This window comes from Corvus kubaryi, unplaced genomic scaffold (genome assembly GCF_017639235.1).
Source record: "Corvus kubaryi isolate FWS band 111438036 unplaced genomic scaffold, C.kubaryi_AGA036_p1.0 split1-131, whole genome shotgun sequence".
Taxonomy (NCBI): domain Eukaryota; kingdom Metazoa; phylum Chordata; class Aves; order Passeriformes; family Corvidae; genus Corvus; species Corvus kubaryi.
The window spans coordinates 26,511,163-26,531,981 of record NW_024582073.1 but is presented as its reverse complement, the minus strand read 5'-3'; the positions used below and the strand labels follow the sequence as shown (position 1 = coordinate 26,531,981).

At 45.2% G+C, this 20,819-nt stretch overlaps 2 protein-coding genes across 6 annotated transcripts in view; one reads left to right on the top strand and one right to left on the bottom strand.

The window, feature by feature from the left end:
• Nucleotides 1-14,331, top strand: part of REEP1 (receptor accessory protein 1) — a 64,053-nt gene extending 49,722 nt beyond the window's left edge. Inside the window, exons 8-10 of one of the 5 annotated variants that reach the window (XM_042053120.1) lie at nt 3,275-3,310; nt 11,544-11,683; nt 13,682-14,331. In XM_042053120.1, coding sequence (XP_041909054.1) covers nt 3,275-3,310; nt 11,544-11,683; nt 13,682-13,753 — 248 coding nt within the window. In that variant the 3' untranslated portion in view covers nt 13,754-14,331. The other 4 variants (XM_042053117.1, XM_042053115.1, XM_042053116.1 and 1 more) reach the window with 4 other exon arrangements.
• A 4,102-nt stretch (nt 14,332-18,433) lies between these two features.
• On the bottom strand, nt 18,434-20,785 carry MRPL35 (mitochondrial ribosomal protein L35). Its single transcript, XM_042053121.1, has 4 exons — nt 20,743-20,785; nt 20,515-20,665; nt 19,032-19,176; nt 18,434-18,795 (listed from the first exon to the last, which is right to left on the bottom strand). The coding sequence occupies exons 1-4, from the start codon at nt 20,783-20,785 to the stop codon at nt 18,607-18,609; spliced, it is 528 nt and encodes a 175-aa protein (XP_041909055.1). The 3' UTR covers nt 18,434-18,606.
• Between the last annotated feature and the right edge of the window lie 34 nt (nt 20,786-20,819).

The following is a 20,819-nucleotide window of genomic DNA, read 5'->3' as shown; positions in this document are numbered from 1 at the left end:
AACCTGGTCTAGTGGAAATTGTCCCTGTCCATGGCAGGGGGCTTGGAACAAGATGATCTTTAAGGTCCCTTCCAACCCAGGCCATGCTGTGATTCTCTTAGCCCATAATCTGTCTTGGTGATGAGGTGATGGAACAGCCCAGCTCTGGCTACCCAAGCCATCCAGTAGTAGAGAGCTGTGAACTCAGAAGAAGAAATCTTGAATTTGATGCAGATTAAAAATACCTTCTTGTACTATTTTTGAGGGATCATTTTTAACTCGAGCAAATTTGCTAATCTGCATTATTGGAAGCCTCCAAGATTTCTGTTTTGGGAGACTTTGAGGGACATATGAGATCCAGAGGCCAGGAACTGGAAACTCCTCAAGCCAGCTTTGCTGCTGAACAAATGGCATATGGAAGCATATTCTGACTTACAGCAGTGAGGCAAAGAAAAGAGAGGGCTCTTCAGGTTGAGCTTACAGTTTTTTAGCTGGGTCCCATTCCCTGAGCAATGGAAACACAGCCAGTAGAGAGAGGTCTGTTGTCTTCTCTGCACAGAAGAGATTGCTAAAATTCAGTTTTGTTGGTATTAAACCCCACCAGTCCCCCAGTGAGCACCAGCAGCAGTTCAGGTTCTGGTTTCACAACTCTTGGGCATGTTTCCAAGCCCACTGAAGCACGTGAAAAGGCTCTCCTGACACCAGTGGGCTGTAGCTGTGGCCAAAAGCTGGCTGCAGGACCAGGCTACACAAACACTCAGCCTGTTTCATTTCCACTATTGTTATTTTTATAATGTGAATGGTGCTGGTTAGATGGATTTGTGACTCTTTGAATCCCCTCTTGACACTGTGTGAAGAGCTTGGCACTTGGTAATGACCTCATGCAGACACAGCAAAGGTTTTTTCTGCCTGCTGAAGAGTGTCTTACGAGGCCAAGGAATAGAATAAGCAAGAGCTGCCTTTGACACAAGGGGAGTGGCTCCTTTTTCTCTACCTTTTGCTACTTCCCCCCCCCCCCCCCTCTACCTTTTGCTGTCTTTGCTGTGTTTCAGTGGTGCCTGTCCATTGTGCAGTCCTGCTGTGAGGATGGTCCTTCTGCAGGCATGGGACTGCTCAGCACATAGTGGGCTCTGGGTGTATTCACACTCCTCGCGCAGAAAGACCCTTGTCCTCCTCCTCACACCCGGTCAAAAGCCACACCCAGATGACACAAAGAGGCAGAGGCTGCTTTTGCCATGATTTGTGGGTGGCTGCCAACCTCACAAACAGCACATCCCATGGGGCATCACCACTGCTCCAGGGAAACGTGCACAGCTTCCTTTGTCAGCACCGAGGACACACCATGATTCCCTTCCTCCACATAGCAGGCCCACCATCTCTTAATTTGATTTTTCACTTCACTCTTGGTTCAGCGTTTTTCAGTTTATGGTCCTGGCACCCAGATGATAGACTCTGACATTTCAGCTTTGATGCCTGTTCCAACCTGTGCTTTTTCCACAGGCAGAACTGCCTCTTTCCTTTGGGAACTGTAAATGTCATGTGGCTACTCAATGTTATGGAAAACTGTCAGTTCCAGAACAGTATTTCCAAATATTTTTCAAGGCAATCCTGTTGTTCTGGCAAATGTCCAGTAACAATCCACATAAGACATGTCCTTATTAACAGTGAGGAGCTTTTGCACTTCTTAACTTTACAGTATTGCCTTAATTTGTGTTGCATCACAGGACAGTCAGTGTCCAGAGCTGATGCTGCCTGGGCCAGAGGATCACAAACACTGGAGCCACCCTCTGCATTGCCCAAACCCAGTGTTCTTTCTGCTTAAGCTTGCCCCAGGCTGAGATCATTCTCACCTGGAATGATTTCAAAGCAGAAATGGACAGTGTGCTTTCTGATACTCTTCGTTCCTCTGAGCAGGAGAGACTCAAGGATGCTTTTTGGTCTTTTGCTGAAGGACCAAAAGCTTTGCAGTACAGAACAAAGGTGGGGGAACATCAGCAGTCAGGATGTGTTTGGGTATTCAGTCCCCATCAACCAGAAAGATGTGTGAGAACAACCCAGGTAGTCTAAACTCCCAGAGAATAAACCATCATAAAACTGTGATCAGCTCCCTTCTGTGTAAAATCAGAGGCTGAACCCACAGCAGATCTCTTGAGGAAGCCCATAGTTTCACAGCAGCATCCAGCCAATGTGAGGCAGCTGTCCCACTGAAAGGGTGTAACCCAGCTTGCTTTTGGCCAGTGCTGTCTTTTCCTTTGGATATATTTAAATCTTATTTTTACATGCTGACCCCAGTCAAGGAGTGGGTTCAAGTTAAATGCTGTTCCTTGCTTCCAGGTTGCTCTTGGACTGGGTCAGATCCTCAAGCCAGTAGAGAGCAGCAGCACAGACATCAGCAATGGGACAAGGAAGGTTGAGGCCAGAGTGCAAGGGACAGTGGGACATCTGCTTTCAACAGCAGCACTGGTTTGTGCTGCTTTAAAATGACTGTGAAACTATGGAAGAACTTCCAGTGTCTCTAGTGCAGAATAATCATAACTAAAAACACACAGAGCTCAAACCTTTTCTTCTTCGAAAACTTTTTTTTAATGTGAAGTCATTGATACCACTGTGAGCATTAAATTGAAAGGCTCAAACTGGAAATTTAGGCTGTTTCCTGGAACACAAACTGTGCTCAAGATGAAGCTGTAAGCTTCACACTTTCGTGAACAGCTATGAATCACCTGCATTTGCACTGAAGGGTGCAATGCAATTCCCTTTGTTGCTTTCATTCTTATGGCAGTTCCATCAGGACATTAATTCCTGTAGGACCCTCCTGGTTTAGGAAGATTGGGGATCTGTGGATAATTTTCTTTAGAAGCTGTGTGAGTGGTTGCAGCAGCTAGATGACTTCTACAAGAAGTCTAAATCTACTGAAAAGAATTCAGGCACATAGAATTACAAGTCCCAGTATTGTACCCTGTGTTTGTTATCATACAGCCTTTTGCAGTGTGTTACCCATTGCTTATCCACACTCCCATTGCTTATCCACGCTCCCAGGTCCCTCCAGTCAGGAGTTACTTCTGTTCAGTGGTTTGAGAACAGAGACAGGGAGCTGTACCTAACCCCATCCTTAACACCCATATGGACACAGCCTGGGATGAGGCACATTCCTGAGTCTGTGCTCCATGCTGGTCAGTGCAGACACTCACCTCCCTGTGCACGAGGGCCTTGAAGTCCACTTCAAAATGGTTCCAAGTGTTTTCTAAGAGTGAGTGGCTTCACCTGATGAGTTCCTAACGCTCAGCTCCTCTTTCAGTGTGCACATGTTGCTCGGTATGCCGACTCCTCAGAGGTGAGTGCTGGATTTCCTGTGTCCTGGTATCCATGCATCCCTTTTGGGCATGGCTGCATTCCCCAGCCTGGCTTGCTCCTGATGCTCTTGCTCACTGGGTTTCCTAACACCAGGGGAACAAAGCAGGGGAAGGCCAGGCTGCAAGCAGGTTTGGGAGCTGTGTGTGTGAGCTGGTGGCAAGAATTGCAGTGCTTCTCACCGTACTGACCTGTGTTACCCAAGGATGGGGACTGTTTCTCTGGAGAACTTCATTCCTTTCTCTTCTAGAGGATGTGCCATGTCCTTGCTGTGCAGTGCAACTCCTCTGCCCCGTGTCCCCAGTGCTGGTGTAAATCCACTGAGAATGCAGCAAAAGCAAACCCTCCTCAGTCCCAGTCCTGTTCTGCACTGTTCCCTAAGGACTGGCATGTTTCTCCATTAGTGGAGAGGACATTTGTGTTTGGGATGAGCAGGGTATGTAGCAAAGCCCAGTAGCAGACCCTGGTATGAAAAAATAGGTTTGAACAGACTCTCCCTGCTTCAGTCTCTGGCAGAACCATTTTTGAAAAATGTCCCCACTGTCCCCAGCATTTATTGTGTTTACAAACGTCGGAGTGCAGTGAATGGTTTAGCTGCTGGTGGTCTTTTCAGGGCTGTGCCAGTTAGCTCGGTTGCTAAGAGCCCAGACATGTCACTTCTGCGTTTTTTCCCAGTGGCAGATGAAAGGAGTGGGAGAACTCCAATTTGGGCATGCCAGAGGATGGGACTGCCAAGCAGCTTGTCTGGGGAGAAGAAAGAAATACAGACTGGCAGCATCTCATATTCGTGGAGGCAAAAGATCTTAGTAACTCGTTTTCTTCCCATCTCATGTGCTTTTTGTTTATTTTGCACACTAATCAACCTGGAGACAGAAGCAGAGGGACTAAAGGATCACAGTGCTGCTACCCTGCTGTAGCCGCTGTGCTGCAGCCACCTGTGCCTTCCCACAGCCCTGCACCTGGTGCCAGAGCCCTGTGCACTGTTGCTGCTTGGAGGCTGATGGTTCCAGCCTGATGCAGCCTCCTTGCACCCTGCATGGGTGGCAAACCCACCCTCACATTTGATTTGTTACCCTCCCTTTTCTGGGTGAGTGTGCCACTGTGCAGGACAATGAAGCGTGTTTAAGGTGATATCTGTTGAAACAACCATGAAGTATTTGTATTCACAGGGCATTTTATTAGAACCCTTCTAATTTTAGCCTAAACCAATTTTATGGATTTGACTTCAAAGTGTTATTTATAAAAAGAATCACTGAATCCTTATGCACTTAACAGTCATGAGTTAATCTTAGGAAAGTCATTTAATGATGCTAAAGCAGCAATCAGTCCAATATGTTTATGAATTGGACCCAAAGTAATTTTGATCAGATTGAAATTGCATGCCCTGTCTTTCACATTGGCTTGTTTTACTACTCCCGGCCCCTCTCCAACATAATCCAGTCCCTTAAACCATGTCAATAGAGATGTGCTGAGGCTCTGTCATAGAGGGTTCATTCTCCACAGGCTGCCCTTTCTCTGTCTCCAAGGCAATAGATGCACTAATGCACTCTCAGACAGTGGCTTGCCATTAAAATGCTCCTTTGTAAGTGCATCTTTGGTAGCTTGGAGAGCTGACTACATCACGTGAACATTTTTCAGTGCCACAAAAACCTGGGGGAAGAAAGAATCTAATTTTGTTTAGCTAGGACTAAGTTGCCTTGAGCTATTGGCACTCATCTTTCCTTGATGCAAACTTTCGTGTAGCCAATTTCAGAGTCCCATCATTAACAGTTCTCATTTCCAAAGAGTTTATAATCTAAATGGGCAGATAGTCAAGCCTTACCTCAAGCAGGAATATTAAAGTCAAGGCTGTAAAGCACAGCCTTGATGCAGCCTTTTTGGCAGGAGTAGTTGCCTTAATGCTCTTGCAGGTAAAACTCAATTATTTCACTGTCTGACTCACAGAAAACTCCACAGCTCTAAGGAGAGCACAGGCTGGTGGAGCAAAAGTCTGAGCATTCTGCTCCCTAGAGGATATCCTGAGAGAAGGTGTCATGAGGATGAGGCCTGCAGGTGCCATGGAGTGTGCATTTCTACAGAGCCTGAAGGCCAGGCTGAGCACAGCCTGAGCCCCCTGGGCTGGAGCTGTCCCTGTCAGCAGTGGTGGTGGGCTGGGTGCTGATGGACTCCTCTGTTCTGGAGCACGTCTGTCCCTGTCAGCAGTGGTGGGCTTTGTGCTGAAGCTGTTGGCTTCAGGAGAGCCCTTTCCTGCCCAGCTGGATCGCTCCCGCTGGCCTCATGTTCTGTACATGACAAAGCGTTGATGCAATTCAGGACATTCATCCTCCTCTGCTCTGGGCAGCTTCACTAAAGTGCAAGCCTCTTTGACAGATGTACTCCAGCACATCTCTTTGATATCTCCTATGCCAGATCCTCTTGCTCTTGTTCAGGGCCAGGCCTTTGCTGGTGGAACTCCTTCCACGTCTTTACCCAAGTTTCTGATTTATCTTCTTTGTGTTCTGTGGAAAGTCAGGCTGCAGCATTCAGGAACAACAGTACAATTATGTAAGAGCTCTTTCTCCTCTTCGGAGACGACAAAGTGAAAATCTCCAGGGATGTCTGTTTGTCTTTTGGCAGTGCCTGGCAAATGCTTAAAATGCTGCTCAATATTAAACAATCTGCTTGGGACCAGCATTCAAGAAGTAACAAATATTATGTTTGGTGGTGTTCTCTCAACTAACGTCTTTTAGGTGCTGTTCCAAAGACCTGGGGCATGGCTGAGAGGGAAAAACCATTTTAATTCTTGTGGAGAATAAATATATCTATCATGAATTGAAGAATCAGCTGTGTATCAGGAGAACTGTTGGGACTGCAAGTACCTGAGGTGGCATTTAATACTAAAATGCTGATCAGAAGCCTTAGGCAGTGTAAGAAATGTGCAGGGACATTAGTGATGAATGGGTCTGTTTTGGGTGTGCACTGCAGGGTTGTGCTCCACAAGGTGACAGATCACACATGACCAGCAGTGCAGCTCACCAAGGACCTCGATGGGACATCCACTTAACTGTGTTTTAAACAAATCACCTTATTGGTCTATTAGCTGAATCCAACCCCTTCTTTGTGGTGTGCTATGAACTGCACATGAGTTATTACAGTGGAAAGTGCTTTAAAAACACTAATTGACTTTGTGTCAAGGGGGCTGATTGTACAGCTCTGAACTAATTCAGTTAAATGGTGTAGGTGGTTTTATTTTGGTTCTTAGCCAGTTTTGTTTCCAGCTCTCATTCAGGGGATTTTTTTTCACCTTATTGAACTTAAAGAACAAACAATTTTCTGTTGCTCTAGGCATTTGGTTCCTTAAAATTTCCCTTTACTAAATACTGAAGCAAATTTTTACAGGGCTGGTTTGCATCACTTTGCACTGGTACTTCTGAATGGCAATTTGTGATTTTCTCTTTTTGAGATTTAAAAATAGTTTCATATTTATTTTGGTAATTTCAGGGAAGAAAAAAATTTCACAGAAAATCAGTAGTTTTTAAGTACATTTGCATTTTACCAGTAGAAAGTTAAAACATTAATTGTTGTTTAATAAACTCCAGCTGAACGACAGATATGATAAAAGCAAAGATGAATATTTCTGTGTTCTGAGACAATGTTCCTTCCCCCTCTGCACCCGAATGTTTTCTCCTAACAGTTTATTCTTTCTTTTTCTCTATGTAAATATTATGGGACTCTGATGTAAGTGTTACAGATTGCATGAATTTTCCTCTGAGGTGTTTGGAATAGACTAGCACTTAACAACTCACTCATTTGTGGGATGTGTTTTCATTAATGGATGACTTTGTTAATGTGATTAGGCTTGTTTGCTTTGGTTGCATTTGACTCCAACTTTGGAAAGGATGTCTGCCTCTGTTTGGTGGCTCCTGGGCAGTGTGTGCTGGTGTAGTTGGCTGCTCCTAACTCCTTGGTTTGGCAATGAAAACTGCTGGGGAAGTACAGGACTTGGGTCAATGTCTTTTGGAAATGATGGTGAATTTATCTTTGTTGCAGGGGAAAGAAGCTGATGGCCATCGTATAATAAATATCTGTTCTCCTGTTCTTATTAACTGGTGTGCAAACCTCTTTATATGAATGATCCCCTGGAAAGGCTTAACTTTGGAGTGACTTTACCTTCCATTACAATAATACAATACCTCGCTCTTGGTTTGAGTAGTCTGTGACTGTGGTTTTCCCCATTGCTCCTGAGGAATTAAAGTGATGGGAGGAAGAAGTATTGTGCCCAGCAAAATAAGGGGAGGTCCAATTTCTCTCAAAGTTGCCTGATTCCCACTGTATCTGTATTTAAGTGTCCAGATTTTTCAGAGGATCAATATCAAAGTCATTTGCTCGCTTTTACTTAGAGTGGGCCAGGTCCTGACTTCTGTTGTACTCATGAAAATCCACAGGAATTTACTACAGATTTACACAGCAGCATGGACCAGAGTCTGAACCAAAGTGATTGCTGAAAAAAACAGCACACTACTGAATCCCACATATTGGTGTAGAAAAAGTTTTGCAAGTGAGATTTCTTAGCCTTGTTGAATCACAGAGATCAAAGATTACAATGATCTGGCCCTACATTTCCTGGTCCATGCTGGGTTGTTCCCTGTGGTGCATTAATAGCTCAGGTCCCAACTCTGCAGAGCACTCAGATGTCTACTTTAACTAGAAATGTGCCCATTTTCAGGGCTTCCCACACAATGTGTTGGCTGTATCAGTTCCCTGGGAGGAATTATGATAGTATGATAGGAACTGGAATTAAAGGGTCCATTTCCTTAGACTGTTTACAGTCAGATTCTGTCTTGCTTTAGTGGAGAGAGGAGTGTAGTCTGGTCTGTGCACTGAAAAGGTGTTTGCAAGAGGCAGCAGCAGCTTTAGTCCTGGAACACCAGCCCATTTCCCACTTCTACAGCAATTCAGCACCTCCACACAAAGATGTGGAGCCATAAATGTTACAGGTGGAGACACCTGAAACACAGCCTGCCCTGGGATGGGGAGTGAGAGTCTTCCACACAGAGTCAGGGCAAAGGTCTGGTGTACGATCCATATTTTTACACAGCCACCTCCTGGCTGTGATAGTCCCTGGCATTGCTGGCTGCTTCCCTGGAGCAGCACACACTGCTGACTCTGCCACTTTGGGGACATCTGATAGTGACCTGAGGCCCCACAGCCTCAGATCCTAAAGATGGCTCTTAGAAACACACTGGAGGTCACCCAGGGCCAAGTGCTGTCCTCAAAATGCATACTCCAGCCCTGACAACATGTTTTGCTCCTCAGCCTTTACCTTCTCCAATAGCCTTGGTGTCCCAGAACCCTTACATTCACTTCAAACCTCCATCTCCTTTCTCACCAGTTCCTCACATGTGTGTTTGTTCTTCTGGTTAACCCCTTGCTTTACATTTTTACTCACTCTCTTGGTGCCAGAAAATCAATTTTTTATCATGTCATCACCATATTCACAAAAAATAACAAACAACATCAGAGCTGGTGCTCACACAGCAGCCACCCTCGGAGATGAGTTCTCTCCCATCCCACAACAGCATAATGCTTCCACAAATGTGGGACAAAGTCTGGCACCCTGAAGTCTGGCAGATCAATATGAGGTTGGGTTGCTCACAATACAGGTGTCCTTCCCAAGGCAGGATGGGCAGGGAATCCTCCCTTCTTGTTCCAGGTTGTAAGGAAAGGGCCCTGTGTATTCAAGATCTGTTTCTTCAATGGCCAGAAAAGTAGTGCAAAGGCCTGGGATAGCACATCTTCTTCCCTTTTCCAGTTCAGTGAGGCTGAAGCAAAACTGGTTCCCATTTGGCTGGTTTTCAGTGTTCCACTGACAGTGAGGTGGAGCAGGGAAGAAGAGGGTGTCAGCCCAACTTCCAGTGGACTTTACAGACCTCTCAGCTGCAGGGATCAAAGCAGTATGCACCAGTTTGAAGGCTGAGCTCTCCTCTTGATCTTCATGGAAGCAGCTTCAGGACATGGATGTGATGCTTGGACTGATGGGGAGAACAGAAGAGCCCGCAGGAGACTATGCTGTGGACATGGCTGGCAGAGCTCCCTCGGTATCTTTTTTGCCCAGTATCCAATTTAAGAGAGAGAATAGTAATGAAGAAAGCAAAGTATGCTGCAAAACCATGGGATTCACAGGAGCATTACCAGGCTGACAGTTCTTCTGTCTCCTTTTCCAGTGGAGTAGCTGGTTGTAGGAGAAAGGGAGCAGGGCACATTTGCATGATCCTGTCTGCTCTCAGCAGCCTCAGCAGCCAGTGTCTCCTCACTCTGGTCACTGAACACCCTAACTCTGGTTCTCCAACACCCCTCCATCCTGTCCCATTCAAAGTCCTTTTTCCATGGGGAAAGCCCCTGTCTGCTCACAGTAGCACATGGCTGGAGATGTGTTGTTGGGCCACTGTGCAAACCTCAGTGAGGCTGTTGAAAGAAGTCCTGACCCACTGCTACTAAACTTGACTAAATTTTGATTTGGCTTAGGGAGGCAGCAAAGAACAGCTTCCACATCCAAGAGGGTCTAAGCTAGGTTGCTCCTGGGTAGCTCACTTCCCAAGTAGAGGGATAAAATAGCAAACCAAAACATTCCTGTACTGTTCTGCCATGTGATCTAGAGAACATTTAATTCTCCCCACAGTGCAGTTATCACACTACAGTCCTACACAGAAGAAAAACATTTCAGCATTGTCCCAGACCTCTCTGCAATGTGACCATCAACACCTTTAGTACAGCTGGGGGAAAAGTCAACTTCCAGCTCTTCCTGAAAACCTGCAGTGGTGTCTTCCAGCCTGCCCATGTGAATGGTGATAAGGGGGTATAAACACGGGGTCAGTGGGCAGAGGATGGTGTGCACAGGCTGCTGTCTTGAGCAGCAGCTGCATCCTGTGGGCTGAGAGCGATTAGCTGCTGACTTTAATTTGGCACTGGTGAGAGCCCCAATGACCTACTCATGACTCCTGTCGCTGTAGCCAAATAATTTCCCCTCTGTCTGTTACCCAGCTGAAAGAGCTGTCGAAGAATTTGGTTCTTTCGGGCTTTAAGAATTAAAATGGATTAGTAAGTATTAAATGTTTAAGAATCCTCTTTGGTTTCAGTCTTTAGGGTTTAGTCTTTGGTCCAGCAGATTCCTAAAGTCAGGCTGGGACAAGAAGCACAGAGCATTATTTCTATGTACGTTTATGCAACCATTAAAGCATAGACCCAGTAATTGTCATTCATGGCACCTCAACAGCAAATACTTCCACTCCTGACGTGTTCGACATCAAAAAAGCCTTCTCAGTTAAACAGAGAAGCCTCCAGCCCTGCTGGTAAGAAACTGTGGACATGCAGGAAGCTTGGTTATGTTGAGCTTCCTCTTCTGTACCCCTTGCTTTGGACTGGTCATTAAAAACACTGTCTCATTTACTGTCTGTATTTAGGCAGCAAATGGATTGTGTTGTGCAACGTGACCAGTCCCAAAAAGATTGTGCTATAAGTTACAAGGATAAGAACCACCAAGAAAGTATTTGTGGTCTGTAGTTATGGGGCAATAAACTGCCTTCAGATCCATCAGCAGAGCTAATGCTCCACCACATTTATTCCAGAATGACAGAAGAGAGACTTTTCCCTGCATTGGTCTTCCAGCAACACACCCACTTGCTGAGGGTCCATTCAATGCCTGGTGAAGCTTTTTGTGAACTTCAGTGGATCTGTCTGAGTGCTTGCCTTGACCACTCTCAGCTTCAAGTCTGTCAGTGCTGCTGTGTTTCCAATTTCTGCATCCCAGGCAGGTCTCTCTGTGCTCACCAGAGGGCTTCAACACCCATTTGGAGCCTTCTAGAGGATGCAGTAGATGCAGGACTTATGGATGGAACCAGCAACTAAAGAAATCAGTTATTTTATTTATCCCTGAGCAAACAAACAAACAAAGAAATCTCTTTCTAGTGTCAACCTCCCAAACATCAGAGGCTGTGAATTTAGTCTCAATTCTGTGTAAAATAATCAAAATAATCTTAATAATGGCTTTGTGAAGAGGAGCCTTTTGATTTCTAACCCCACAGCTGCTATTATTAGAGTGTGATGTGTGTGACCCGTCTATTAACCCCTGGAAGATGCATGGCTTTGCAGTGAGGTGACTGGTTTGTGTGAATCAAACCATCACTGATTTCCTCATCCTGTGTCTTCACGTTTAGGCTGTAAATGGCTTTGTTAAATAGGTGAAATAAGCGTGGACAATAAGTATGAGAAGCCACCTGAGACAAACTGTGAAACAAAAGGCTCAGTGTTCTCAGATGATGAAGACAATGATTGCGCATCCATGAACAAAAGGCCCAAAAAGAAGGATCAACCCCTTGAGGTACTTCTGTATTGTCAAGGCTGCTCCTTCTATGACATTCCTTGAACTTTCAACTGGAATCTTCAACTGAACAAACACCTTTCTTTGGTCTAAACTCACTAAATACACTTTAAGTTGCTTCATGTAAACAAAAGAACTAAAGGAAATGCAGATCTCACTCTGTTGTTTGCCAAAAGCGAATTTAGCAACATTTTGTTATTGAGGAAATAAAACCTCTGTAGGAGATGCCGTAGGCAAAGACTCCTTGCAGGTCTGGGTAGGGTGGATGGTGCCACAGCCAGCAGCTGAGATCTCCACCTGTGGAAAGCTGGTTTGTTCCCTCCTTCCCTTGGCTCAGGGTGAGGGAGCAGAGCAGTGTGGTTTGGTCAGCAGGTGCAATCCCTTCTGCTGGGTTGTCCTACCTGTGGGGGCTTTCACCAAAGTCTGGGCTGCTCTGTTCTAGCTGGGGAAAGGTGCAGCCTCTCAGGCTACTCCCAGAGCTGTCCAGTGGCCTCCCAAAGGGCTGCTCATTCCCCATTTAAGAGTCTTTGCTGTGCAGTTAATGACAGCTTTGCTTTAAGAGCCACATGGCTTCCCAAAGAGCAGCCCTCTCCCAGGTTGCAGGAGGTACTGCTCTAGTGGTCCAGCTGTGTCCCTGGGCTCCTGGTTTACAGATAGCTACTCCAAGCCAGCAGCTCTGGAGTCAGGCGTGGTGTGGGATCCATTACTGCCATGCATAGCAGCTTTGCCCCTCAGCTCTGCTCCAGCTGTGCCTTTGTGGGCACAGCCATGCCATCCAGACCTGTTGTGCTGTTGGGGATTCACTGTGGGGACCTGGAGTAAGATTTCAGGCTTGGAAGATGGGGTGAAGTGTTGGATAGTCCCATCTTATTGAGAAACTACTTTGGTTTACGGTCAAGCTAGAAAAAATGGAAGTTTAGGTGGAGTCTAAACAAAACCTCACCATGCTGCAGTCCCTGGTCTATATGAATATTTACACCTTGCTGCATCACGGGAATGCAGAAACGTGGCACGGTCTTGTGTTTGAAAGTCCTATGAAACAGAAATGACAAAGCCCTCTCTTTGGTCCTGTCAGGCCCTTACAGGTAAATAGGTTGATGCTGTTAAAGAAAACAAGGCTTTGGGTATTTAGGTAAATGGAATAGAAGAGCCTACCACACCTTGTTACTTGATGCTGTGACAGGGCTCCACACTGAGAATCCAATGTCTGATAACTGATTCTTGCTGTGAAGTGCACAAGGCACAAAGCCACACCAGAACTCTTCTGAGAGAAGTAGGCACTGCAGATTAGGGCTATTTCTTTCATTTGTTTGCTAGCCTAACTGCTGTCTGCCTGAGTCTGGAGAACAGGGTTAGCCACAGGAAATCAAATTCATGGAGTTGGTCTGCCTCCTCCTGGGCATCGAGGGCTCCTTGTAAAAGCTCTGCGTCAGCTGACTACAAGGCAGAATTCCAGTAGCTGGTTTCTAAAATAATTTCAACAGATTGTGTCTGGCCTCTTTTCCAAGCAAGAGGCTGATTTTTAAGAATTTTACCTCATGAGAATTACAGACCCGGTGTGTTTTACCTTGTGGACCCCTTCAGCTTTGTAATGCCATGAGCTGTACCCTCTGAGGAGCTGTGGATGGGTTGGACAGTGCAGGTTGGGCTGGGAGACACCAGAGCTGGCTCCCTGCCACCAGTTTGATCTCTTGATCCATGAGCTGCTGTAAATGGCAGCAGTTTGTCCTGTCTCTTTCAACTGTTGTGTTATTAGCAATCTTTAGCCACACCTCTAAGCAAGCGCCAGAGGGGAAGGTGTTAGTGTAACCTGGGTATACAACAGGTTTCTTTAAGAGATTAGTCTTCAATTGGTCATTAATTAATGATCTTTAGGGCCAAAATCTGCTTCTCCATTACTTCATGCCTGGAATGGGACCCTTGTCACAGAGGTCCCACAAAGATGGGTGAGTTGTAAGGAAAAAAAGGCCACCAAAGTTTTGTCTTGCTTTTCTGCAGGCACCGCCTAGGACCCTTAGACCTCGCTTCAGGAAGAAAAGTACCTCGTCCTCTGCCACTGAAACAATGTGAGTGCAATGAGCCAATAGCACCAAGATCCACAGAATGTCTCTCTTCTGCCTTAAAGAGCTACTCGTTCAAAACATAGGAAACAGCAGTGGGATGGATGTGCTTTGATGTACAGCACTGCAGACATGGCCTTTCTCCCTCCTCTCTCCGCATCCCTCTGTGACACGCTGCTGCTGTTTGTCCCTGACGTGGGTTGGACAGTCTGGCAGGCACCTGCAGGTGAGGGGTCCTGGTTTGGTTTGCAGAGTGTGCACCCACCTACACTGTACATTTACAGTTTCATTTGTGTCTGCATAGCTCTTGCTCTGTGAATGCCCAGCAGAAACAACAATAATCAGTTACTCATGATGCTACATTGACAGTGTATTTATTTATGGCTTTATCATTGATGAAGTGGATTTGCAGAACCCATGGAATTCTCTTTCCTCCCTTCCTCCTCAAGACTGTGAATGATGTAACAAATGTCAAAGTACTTCGACTGTACAAAATGTCCAAGATTTGTTAGCGAAAGCTGAGTGCAACTACGTTTCTCTTTCTGCAAGTAGATCACATGTTCTGAGAAAATCATTGTGCTAAACCCACAGAGACAGAAACTCACAGAGGATGAGGAAGAGATGTGCAAGAGAAAAGAAATGGTTTCAATGATGTAATGAAGGGGGAGGGAGTTCTAATTTTGATCAGCCTGAGCCAGGAGAGTATTTTGTGGAAAATGATGGGTAGAAGAACTAAATCCCACCATTTGTGGCCAATGTTCTACTGCAAGTTTGAAAGTGTGAGCAAGCCAGGCTTGAGCAAGCTGCAGCAACAGAAGTTAGAATTGCTTTAGTGATGTATTTCCAGGGAAAAACATGCCGTTATTCCCTGCTGCATGAATACCAGTCCCAGCACTCTGCTCTCCTGCTGAGGGGCTGCTGTTCTGCTTGCATGAGCAGAGGAGGGTGCTGGGTCTGAGCTGCTTTTTGAAGCCTGGAGTTTCTCCTGTAGCATGGAGTTTGGTTAGAAACACAAGAACCAGATGGAGTGGTGTATTTGTATCCATATATAAATGGGAAATATAAAAGAAGAGGAAGACACGGTAGGGTTTGTGTATTTGTGCTTCAAGTTGGTGTCTCTTGTAAGTGTTGAGCATGTGAGATTCACACATAAGTTAATTAATTACGTGACCCTTTGTGTTTGCTCTTGGACCTGTCACATAGACTAGAAAAGCATTTAGCATTATGTAGGATGTGCCATCACCAATGGATCAGCACGGGGGCTCGATGGTGGTCACTGTTCATCTGGCGCAGGTGCAGCAGCCCAGGGTGCCAACAGCCTGCTGGAGTGTGCCAGGCTTGGAGATAACTCTGAAGTGGCCTTTGAAACCATTTCTCTGCTGGGGGTGCATCCATATCCCAGCTGCCCATCTGGTGGATCCCTGAGGTCACCCCCACAGCTTCCTACATGTGTGGGGAAGAAAGAAATAAATTATGCGCACACAGAAATGTTTATCTGACCTGGCTAGGAAATGGAAAAAGCAAGCAGGTACTTCCTGTGTCTGCCACAGTATTTGGCCTCATTACCTGAGAGTTTTATTTCCTTTACATGTGCTGATTCAGTCATATTTTGCAAATTTTGAAAAAGTCTTCAGAAAGTAAATCTAAAAAAAAAATCCAAACAAACCTGTCTAAAGAGCAGTTACAGAAGAGTCGGTCCCTGGAAGATACTCAGCAAAAGCTTTGAGAAGCTAAGCTTATGTATTTTACTTCTAAGCAGCTTTAGAGTTTATTTTATTTATTTTGGCTAATGTAAAAAAGAAATAGAAAACTGCCTGCACTGTTAGCAGAAAATAAAATCCTGTTGCAAGCAAGCCATGTTTCCCTGCTATGCAATGGGCTGCTGTAAGATAAAAAAGAAGCTGACAAGTTTGCACTCAATTATGCCAAATACCCCAGCCAACATAGAGCTGCATAACATCTGACAAGTTCTAATCTCAGACACGCTGTATTAACATTGATTCTCACTAAAACTATTTAATGTGCGTCTAATCTGCTGTTTTACTGTAAACTTGACTGTTTAGCATTTCTTAAGTGCTGAGGTGAAATGTTGACAAGGGAGTTGCCTTATATCTCTCAAAACATTCACTGTATAAATGAGAAAAATAAACCTTTTCATATCTCTGGAAAAAAAAAATGTATTAATTTATCAACGGAGCTGTATATTTGTGTATAGATAGGCAGATGTGAATGCCTGACCATGTGCACTTGTGCTCCTTGTGCTCCAGTGTTCTGTACAGACGAGAACGGCCACTCGCTTTGATTCCTCACCTTCCTCGCCCAGGTTGTTTACAGGGGCCACCCCAGGCCTGTTCAGTGTTAAGGCTACGTGTATTCATTCGGGATAAACACCACCCGTGAAATCTTTTGTTCCAGCTTTTCTCTGGAGCCTCTGCCAAGGAGCCAGCCCGGTTCGGTGAGTTGCCCTCCTGCGCTGCTGCTGACCCCTCCTGGCAAAGCAGGGTGTGCAGGACCCGGGACAGGAGAGGAGGCAGGGATGGATGGATGGATGGATGGATGGATGGATGGATGGATGGATGGATGGATGGATGGATGCTTTCTAGGTGTGTGTTGGGAAGGAGCAGTTCTCAGCTCCCTTCCAGTTGCAGCTGAGTGTGCAGGCTGGCTGAGCACTTCCAGATGTCCCCTCCTAAAATCAAGCAATCTTTCAGCTCATGGTTTAAAATAGCAGCAGATCTGGCTTAGTTAACAAAGCCCAGTTTTGGGGCCTTTCAGGCAGCTGGCCCCTACCATCAGTCCAGTAGGACAGGCAGGCACCTCCTCATGTCTCAGAGAGGGACAGGAGAGTGGAACCCTGAAGGGAACAGGCCAGCCCTAGGAAACAGCCTTTACCCAGCTCAAGGCTCCAGTGAAACGTGCATTATTTTAAACATGTAAAATCGAGGCTGAGGGGAAGGAAACTGCAGCTGGATATAAACTGTGGTAAACAGGCCTGCAAATTACCTCCCTAATTTACCATAAACTCACTCAGTTGAGAATAAGCTTGGAGCATCCCAGTGCAGCCCTCTGTGCCTCCTCTCCTGCCATAGGGGTCAGCATCAGCGCAGCTCCAGTGGTCGCCAACTGCTGAATCAGGATCACATCCAACACAAGACAGACTTCACTGTGTCCTGGTCACCCTGGAATGAATCATTAACCTAAATTGTGGCAGTGCAAACCCAGCACAGAAGGAAAGAGGATCGGGCAGTTTATTCCTGCTAGGAGGGAGAAAGCTGCTTGGAGAGAGACAATGCTCCTGTAAACAACCTGCTGCCTCTGGCTGCTGGCGAGTCCTCGTGTTGTGATGAACCCTTATGCTCTTCACCCACAGTCTCCTTTTTGCTGTTAGTTTCAGGTACCTGTTTTGCATCCAGCACCATATTTGAACTAGCAGAGAACACGTTGGGATTTGCATTTAGACAAACTATTTAAGGCTCATAATTGTGCACTTGGTGTGATTTCTTTCCTGTGATGGGTAGAAAAGGTCTGTGATACAATGGTACACTTGATGCCTCACAAGGATGGCCATTACAACAGTATTCCAAAGGTTGATGTTTTGCTGGTTTTGTTATACTGCTTGATATACATCTTGAATAAAGTCTTAATCTTTTCTTTATTAAAAAAAAAAACAAAAAACAAAACAAAACCAAACATCTTTAGTCTGTTCAATGTATCTGGCAGGCCAGAAAAATCACTTTGATCGCTGTATTATTTTTATCTGAATTCTGGCTGACTGTATATAGATGTATTCACTAAGTGCTGCATGTCCTTCAGAACTTTCTGTATCATGAACTGGAAAACGAACAAAATACAGCTACTGAACACTCTGAGTAACTAGTGAATTCATTGCAATGCTACAGCCTTGTGCTGCAAACCACCTCTGCTATACAGGCAGCTCTGGGGCTGATACCCAGGGACTGTCTGCTCAAAAATGGGTTATCAGGGAATGCTTTAAGGCACTGCTTTCATACACTTGCTGGAGTATCAGCTTTGTAGAGAAAACATCTGATCCAACCCTTAGCAAAACTAGGGTCGAGTTTCTCTGCACACTCCAAACAGACTCCACGATAAACCCTTGGGTTTGTTCCATTTATGTGTGACCAGGAATGTGCAGAGTGAGGTGTCTTAAAGGAAAAAGAAGCAAGGAAATACTCTGATTTGGCTGCTTGAGGATGTTGTGCAGGACCTAAGGAATATATTCTACTACTCAAAAGTCAACAGAGGACACAAAATTTGAGTCCTGTAGTGAAAGTTAGTGGCCAATACATTTTAAAATCAATTATAAACACTGCATGTAGCCATCAAACTGGTTTCGGGGGTTTTTGTTCCATATGCTTCCTAGCATGGACACAAGGCAATAGTGTGTTATTGTGACAGGCAACAATGCTCACATAGACCCTGCTCTTCTTTCTCCTCTTCCCCAGAAGACTCCATTCAGTGAGCCACCAATAAGTATGGATACAACAAAATAGGTCCTGGGGTTATTTAAACATATTTCTTTTCAAAAAATAAGGTTAAATATGTTGAATTATTCACTTTTAGTGCCATTTAGACTATATTCCTCCATGTTAGACAATCACAGGAAACCATCAGACATCAGAATGCGTAGGTGACCAGCCTGACCTCTGCTAAGTAAAACACAAACTGCAGATGAAGACAATCTTGAGTATTCCTTTATTTTGGGCATTGATTCCCATAATTCTGTTCAGATGATATGCACATGTTTATTTAAAAACTTACAGGCATTACAGATTTACGTTCCAAAATTCAGACCATGCCACATGACCACTCCCCCTTTCCTAGAGATGTGCAAAACCAGGATTTCTACACACGAAGGTTTGTGCGGTCGTGGTACTTCTGGTAGGGATCATCAATGTACCAGTTCCTCCTTTTCCAGAAGGAAGTGGTCATTTTATCCAGGAGTTTACACTGTGTCCTCGTGCACAACACAAACTCCCTCAAACGCTTCTTCTGGGCAGCCGACTTCTTCCAGAGTTTCTTCTTGTAACCAGACTGTCAGGAGAAAACACACATGCAAAAACCACCCACTTCTTAGCAGGTCACTGCAAATACACAAACAGCCACACTGCTCAGCAAACCTGGATAAATCCCCTCCTTTCAGGAAAATGGGAGTCTCTCTACAGAGCTTTTCTTCATTTTATACCAGCCACTGCCCTCCAAGGGAAGGAAAACAACTACATTTTACACTGACTATAAAGAACAGGCTCTCATTACCCAAAAAATCTCACCTTTCTCCTAACCCAGAGGCCATTGTGCAGCCGGAGGAACCTTTTGACCACAGATTTCACACTTTTCCTCTTTCCCTTCCGTAAGCTGCAGTAGGTAAGGGTCCTTGCTGGCTGCTGGAGTAAACTTGGAAGTAGAGGTGTGACACTGAAAAAAACCAAACCAACCCCAAAACAGGGAGGAAAATAGAATGGAAATGAAACACCTTTTTCTAAAAGTAATCATTGCCTTTATCACACATAGAGAGATCAGAAGGGCTGTGCCTTGTTTGAAGGGTAATGAGGACTCCTCTAATATTACAGCACAGCACCTAATGAGTGTAGAACACCAACTTCAGGGCTGGACTTCTCAAAATTCAGCTCAAAGTTATTATTCCACACAGAGCACCTTTTTTCTTTAATCTACTAAAAGCAGTCAAACATTCAGAAGCCAATATTCAGCTGTTACTTGGATTCAGAAATTACTTTTAGAATATTTATCACAAAATAGTTTGAATCGGAAGGGACCTCATAAATCATATAGTCCAACACCCATCAGCAGCAAGAGAAACAGTAGTGATGACAAGACTAACTGTAAAATATGGCTGCAAAGAATATCCTAATTTACTTCCTGCTTCAAGCATTAATGGTGATGGAAGTGGGAGGCTTGGGGCTAACACAGACCCACTGCAGAGTGCAAAGTGCCCAAGTGTGACAGACTGAGGTTTATATACTATACGTGTGTGTGTGTGTGTATGTATGTATTTTATATGTATATGGGTGTTGGGGTCAGTCTCTTCTCCCAAGAAACAAACAACAGGACAAGATAAAATGGCCCCAAGTTTAGCCAGGGCAGGTTTAGATTGACTCTAGGGAAAGGGTTGTCAGGCACTGGCCCAGGCTGCCCAGAGCGGTGATGGAGTCACCATCCCTGGAGGGGCGTAAAATCTGTGCAGATGTGGCACTTGGGGACACAGTTAAGTGGTGGCCTTGGAAGTGCTGGGTTAAGGGCTGGACTTGATTATCTTAGAGGTCTTTTCCAACCTAAATGTTCTATGAGTCTGATATTCATGTATATACGGGGGAGTTTCAATATGTACACTACATACATATTATATATAATACTACAAATTATTATATAAAGTATGGACTATATAAAAATAATACAAAATTAATACACATGATGCTATATTAATGTATTATGGGTAATGTATATATGAGACATAAATTTATAGGATATTATATGATGTGCAACATAATAATGTAAAAACATATGTAAAAATATATTCTTAAATATATTTACTGATGTAATTTGGAAAATATTTTATTTTCAAATTACTTATATTTTATATAAAATATACCATATATATGAAGTACATAAGACACATAAATAAAATATATAATAATTACACATATATAAATATCGATATATATTGAAGCCCCTCCACATATACCTCAACCCCCTTTTAAGGGTTTTTGGCACGAGGGAGAAGCCGCGCAGCCGCACCTGCTGAGCACCGAGGGTGTCCCTGCCCGGGGCCGGTTCTCGCCGAGCAGCCGCGGGGTCCAGAGCGGGGCCGGGGCCGGTCCGTGCCCGAAACACCGAGCGGAGGGGCCGCAGAGCGGGAGCGCGCGGGGGGCCCAGCGCCGCAGGATCCCTGCGGGGACACGGGAGAGCCTCAGAACAAACGTCCCAGCCACACACCCCCAGCCCCGACACCGCCCCGGTACCGACCCGCCAGGGCCCCGCGCACCGCCGCCGCCGCCGCCGCCGCCATGGCCACGCTGCGCCGGGCGGGGCCGCGCCGGGTC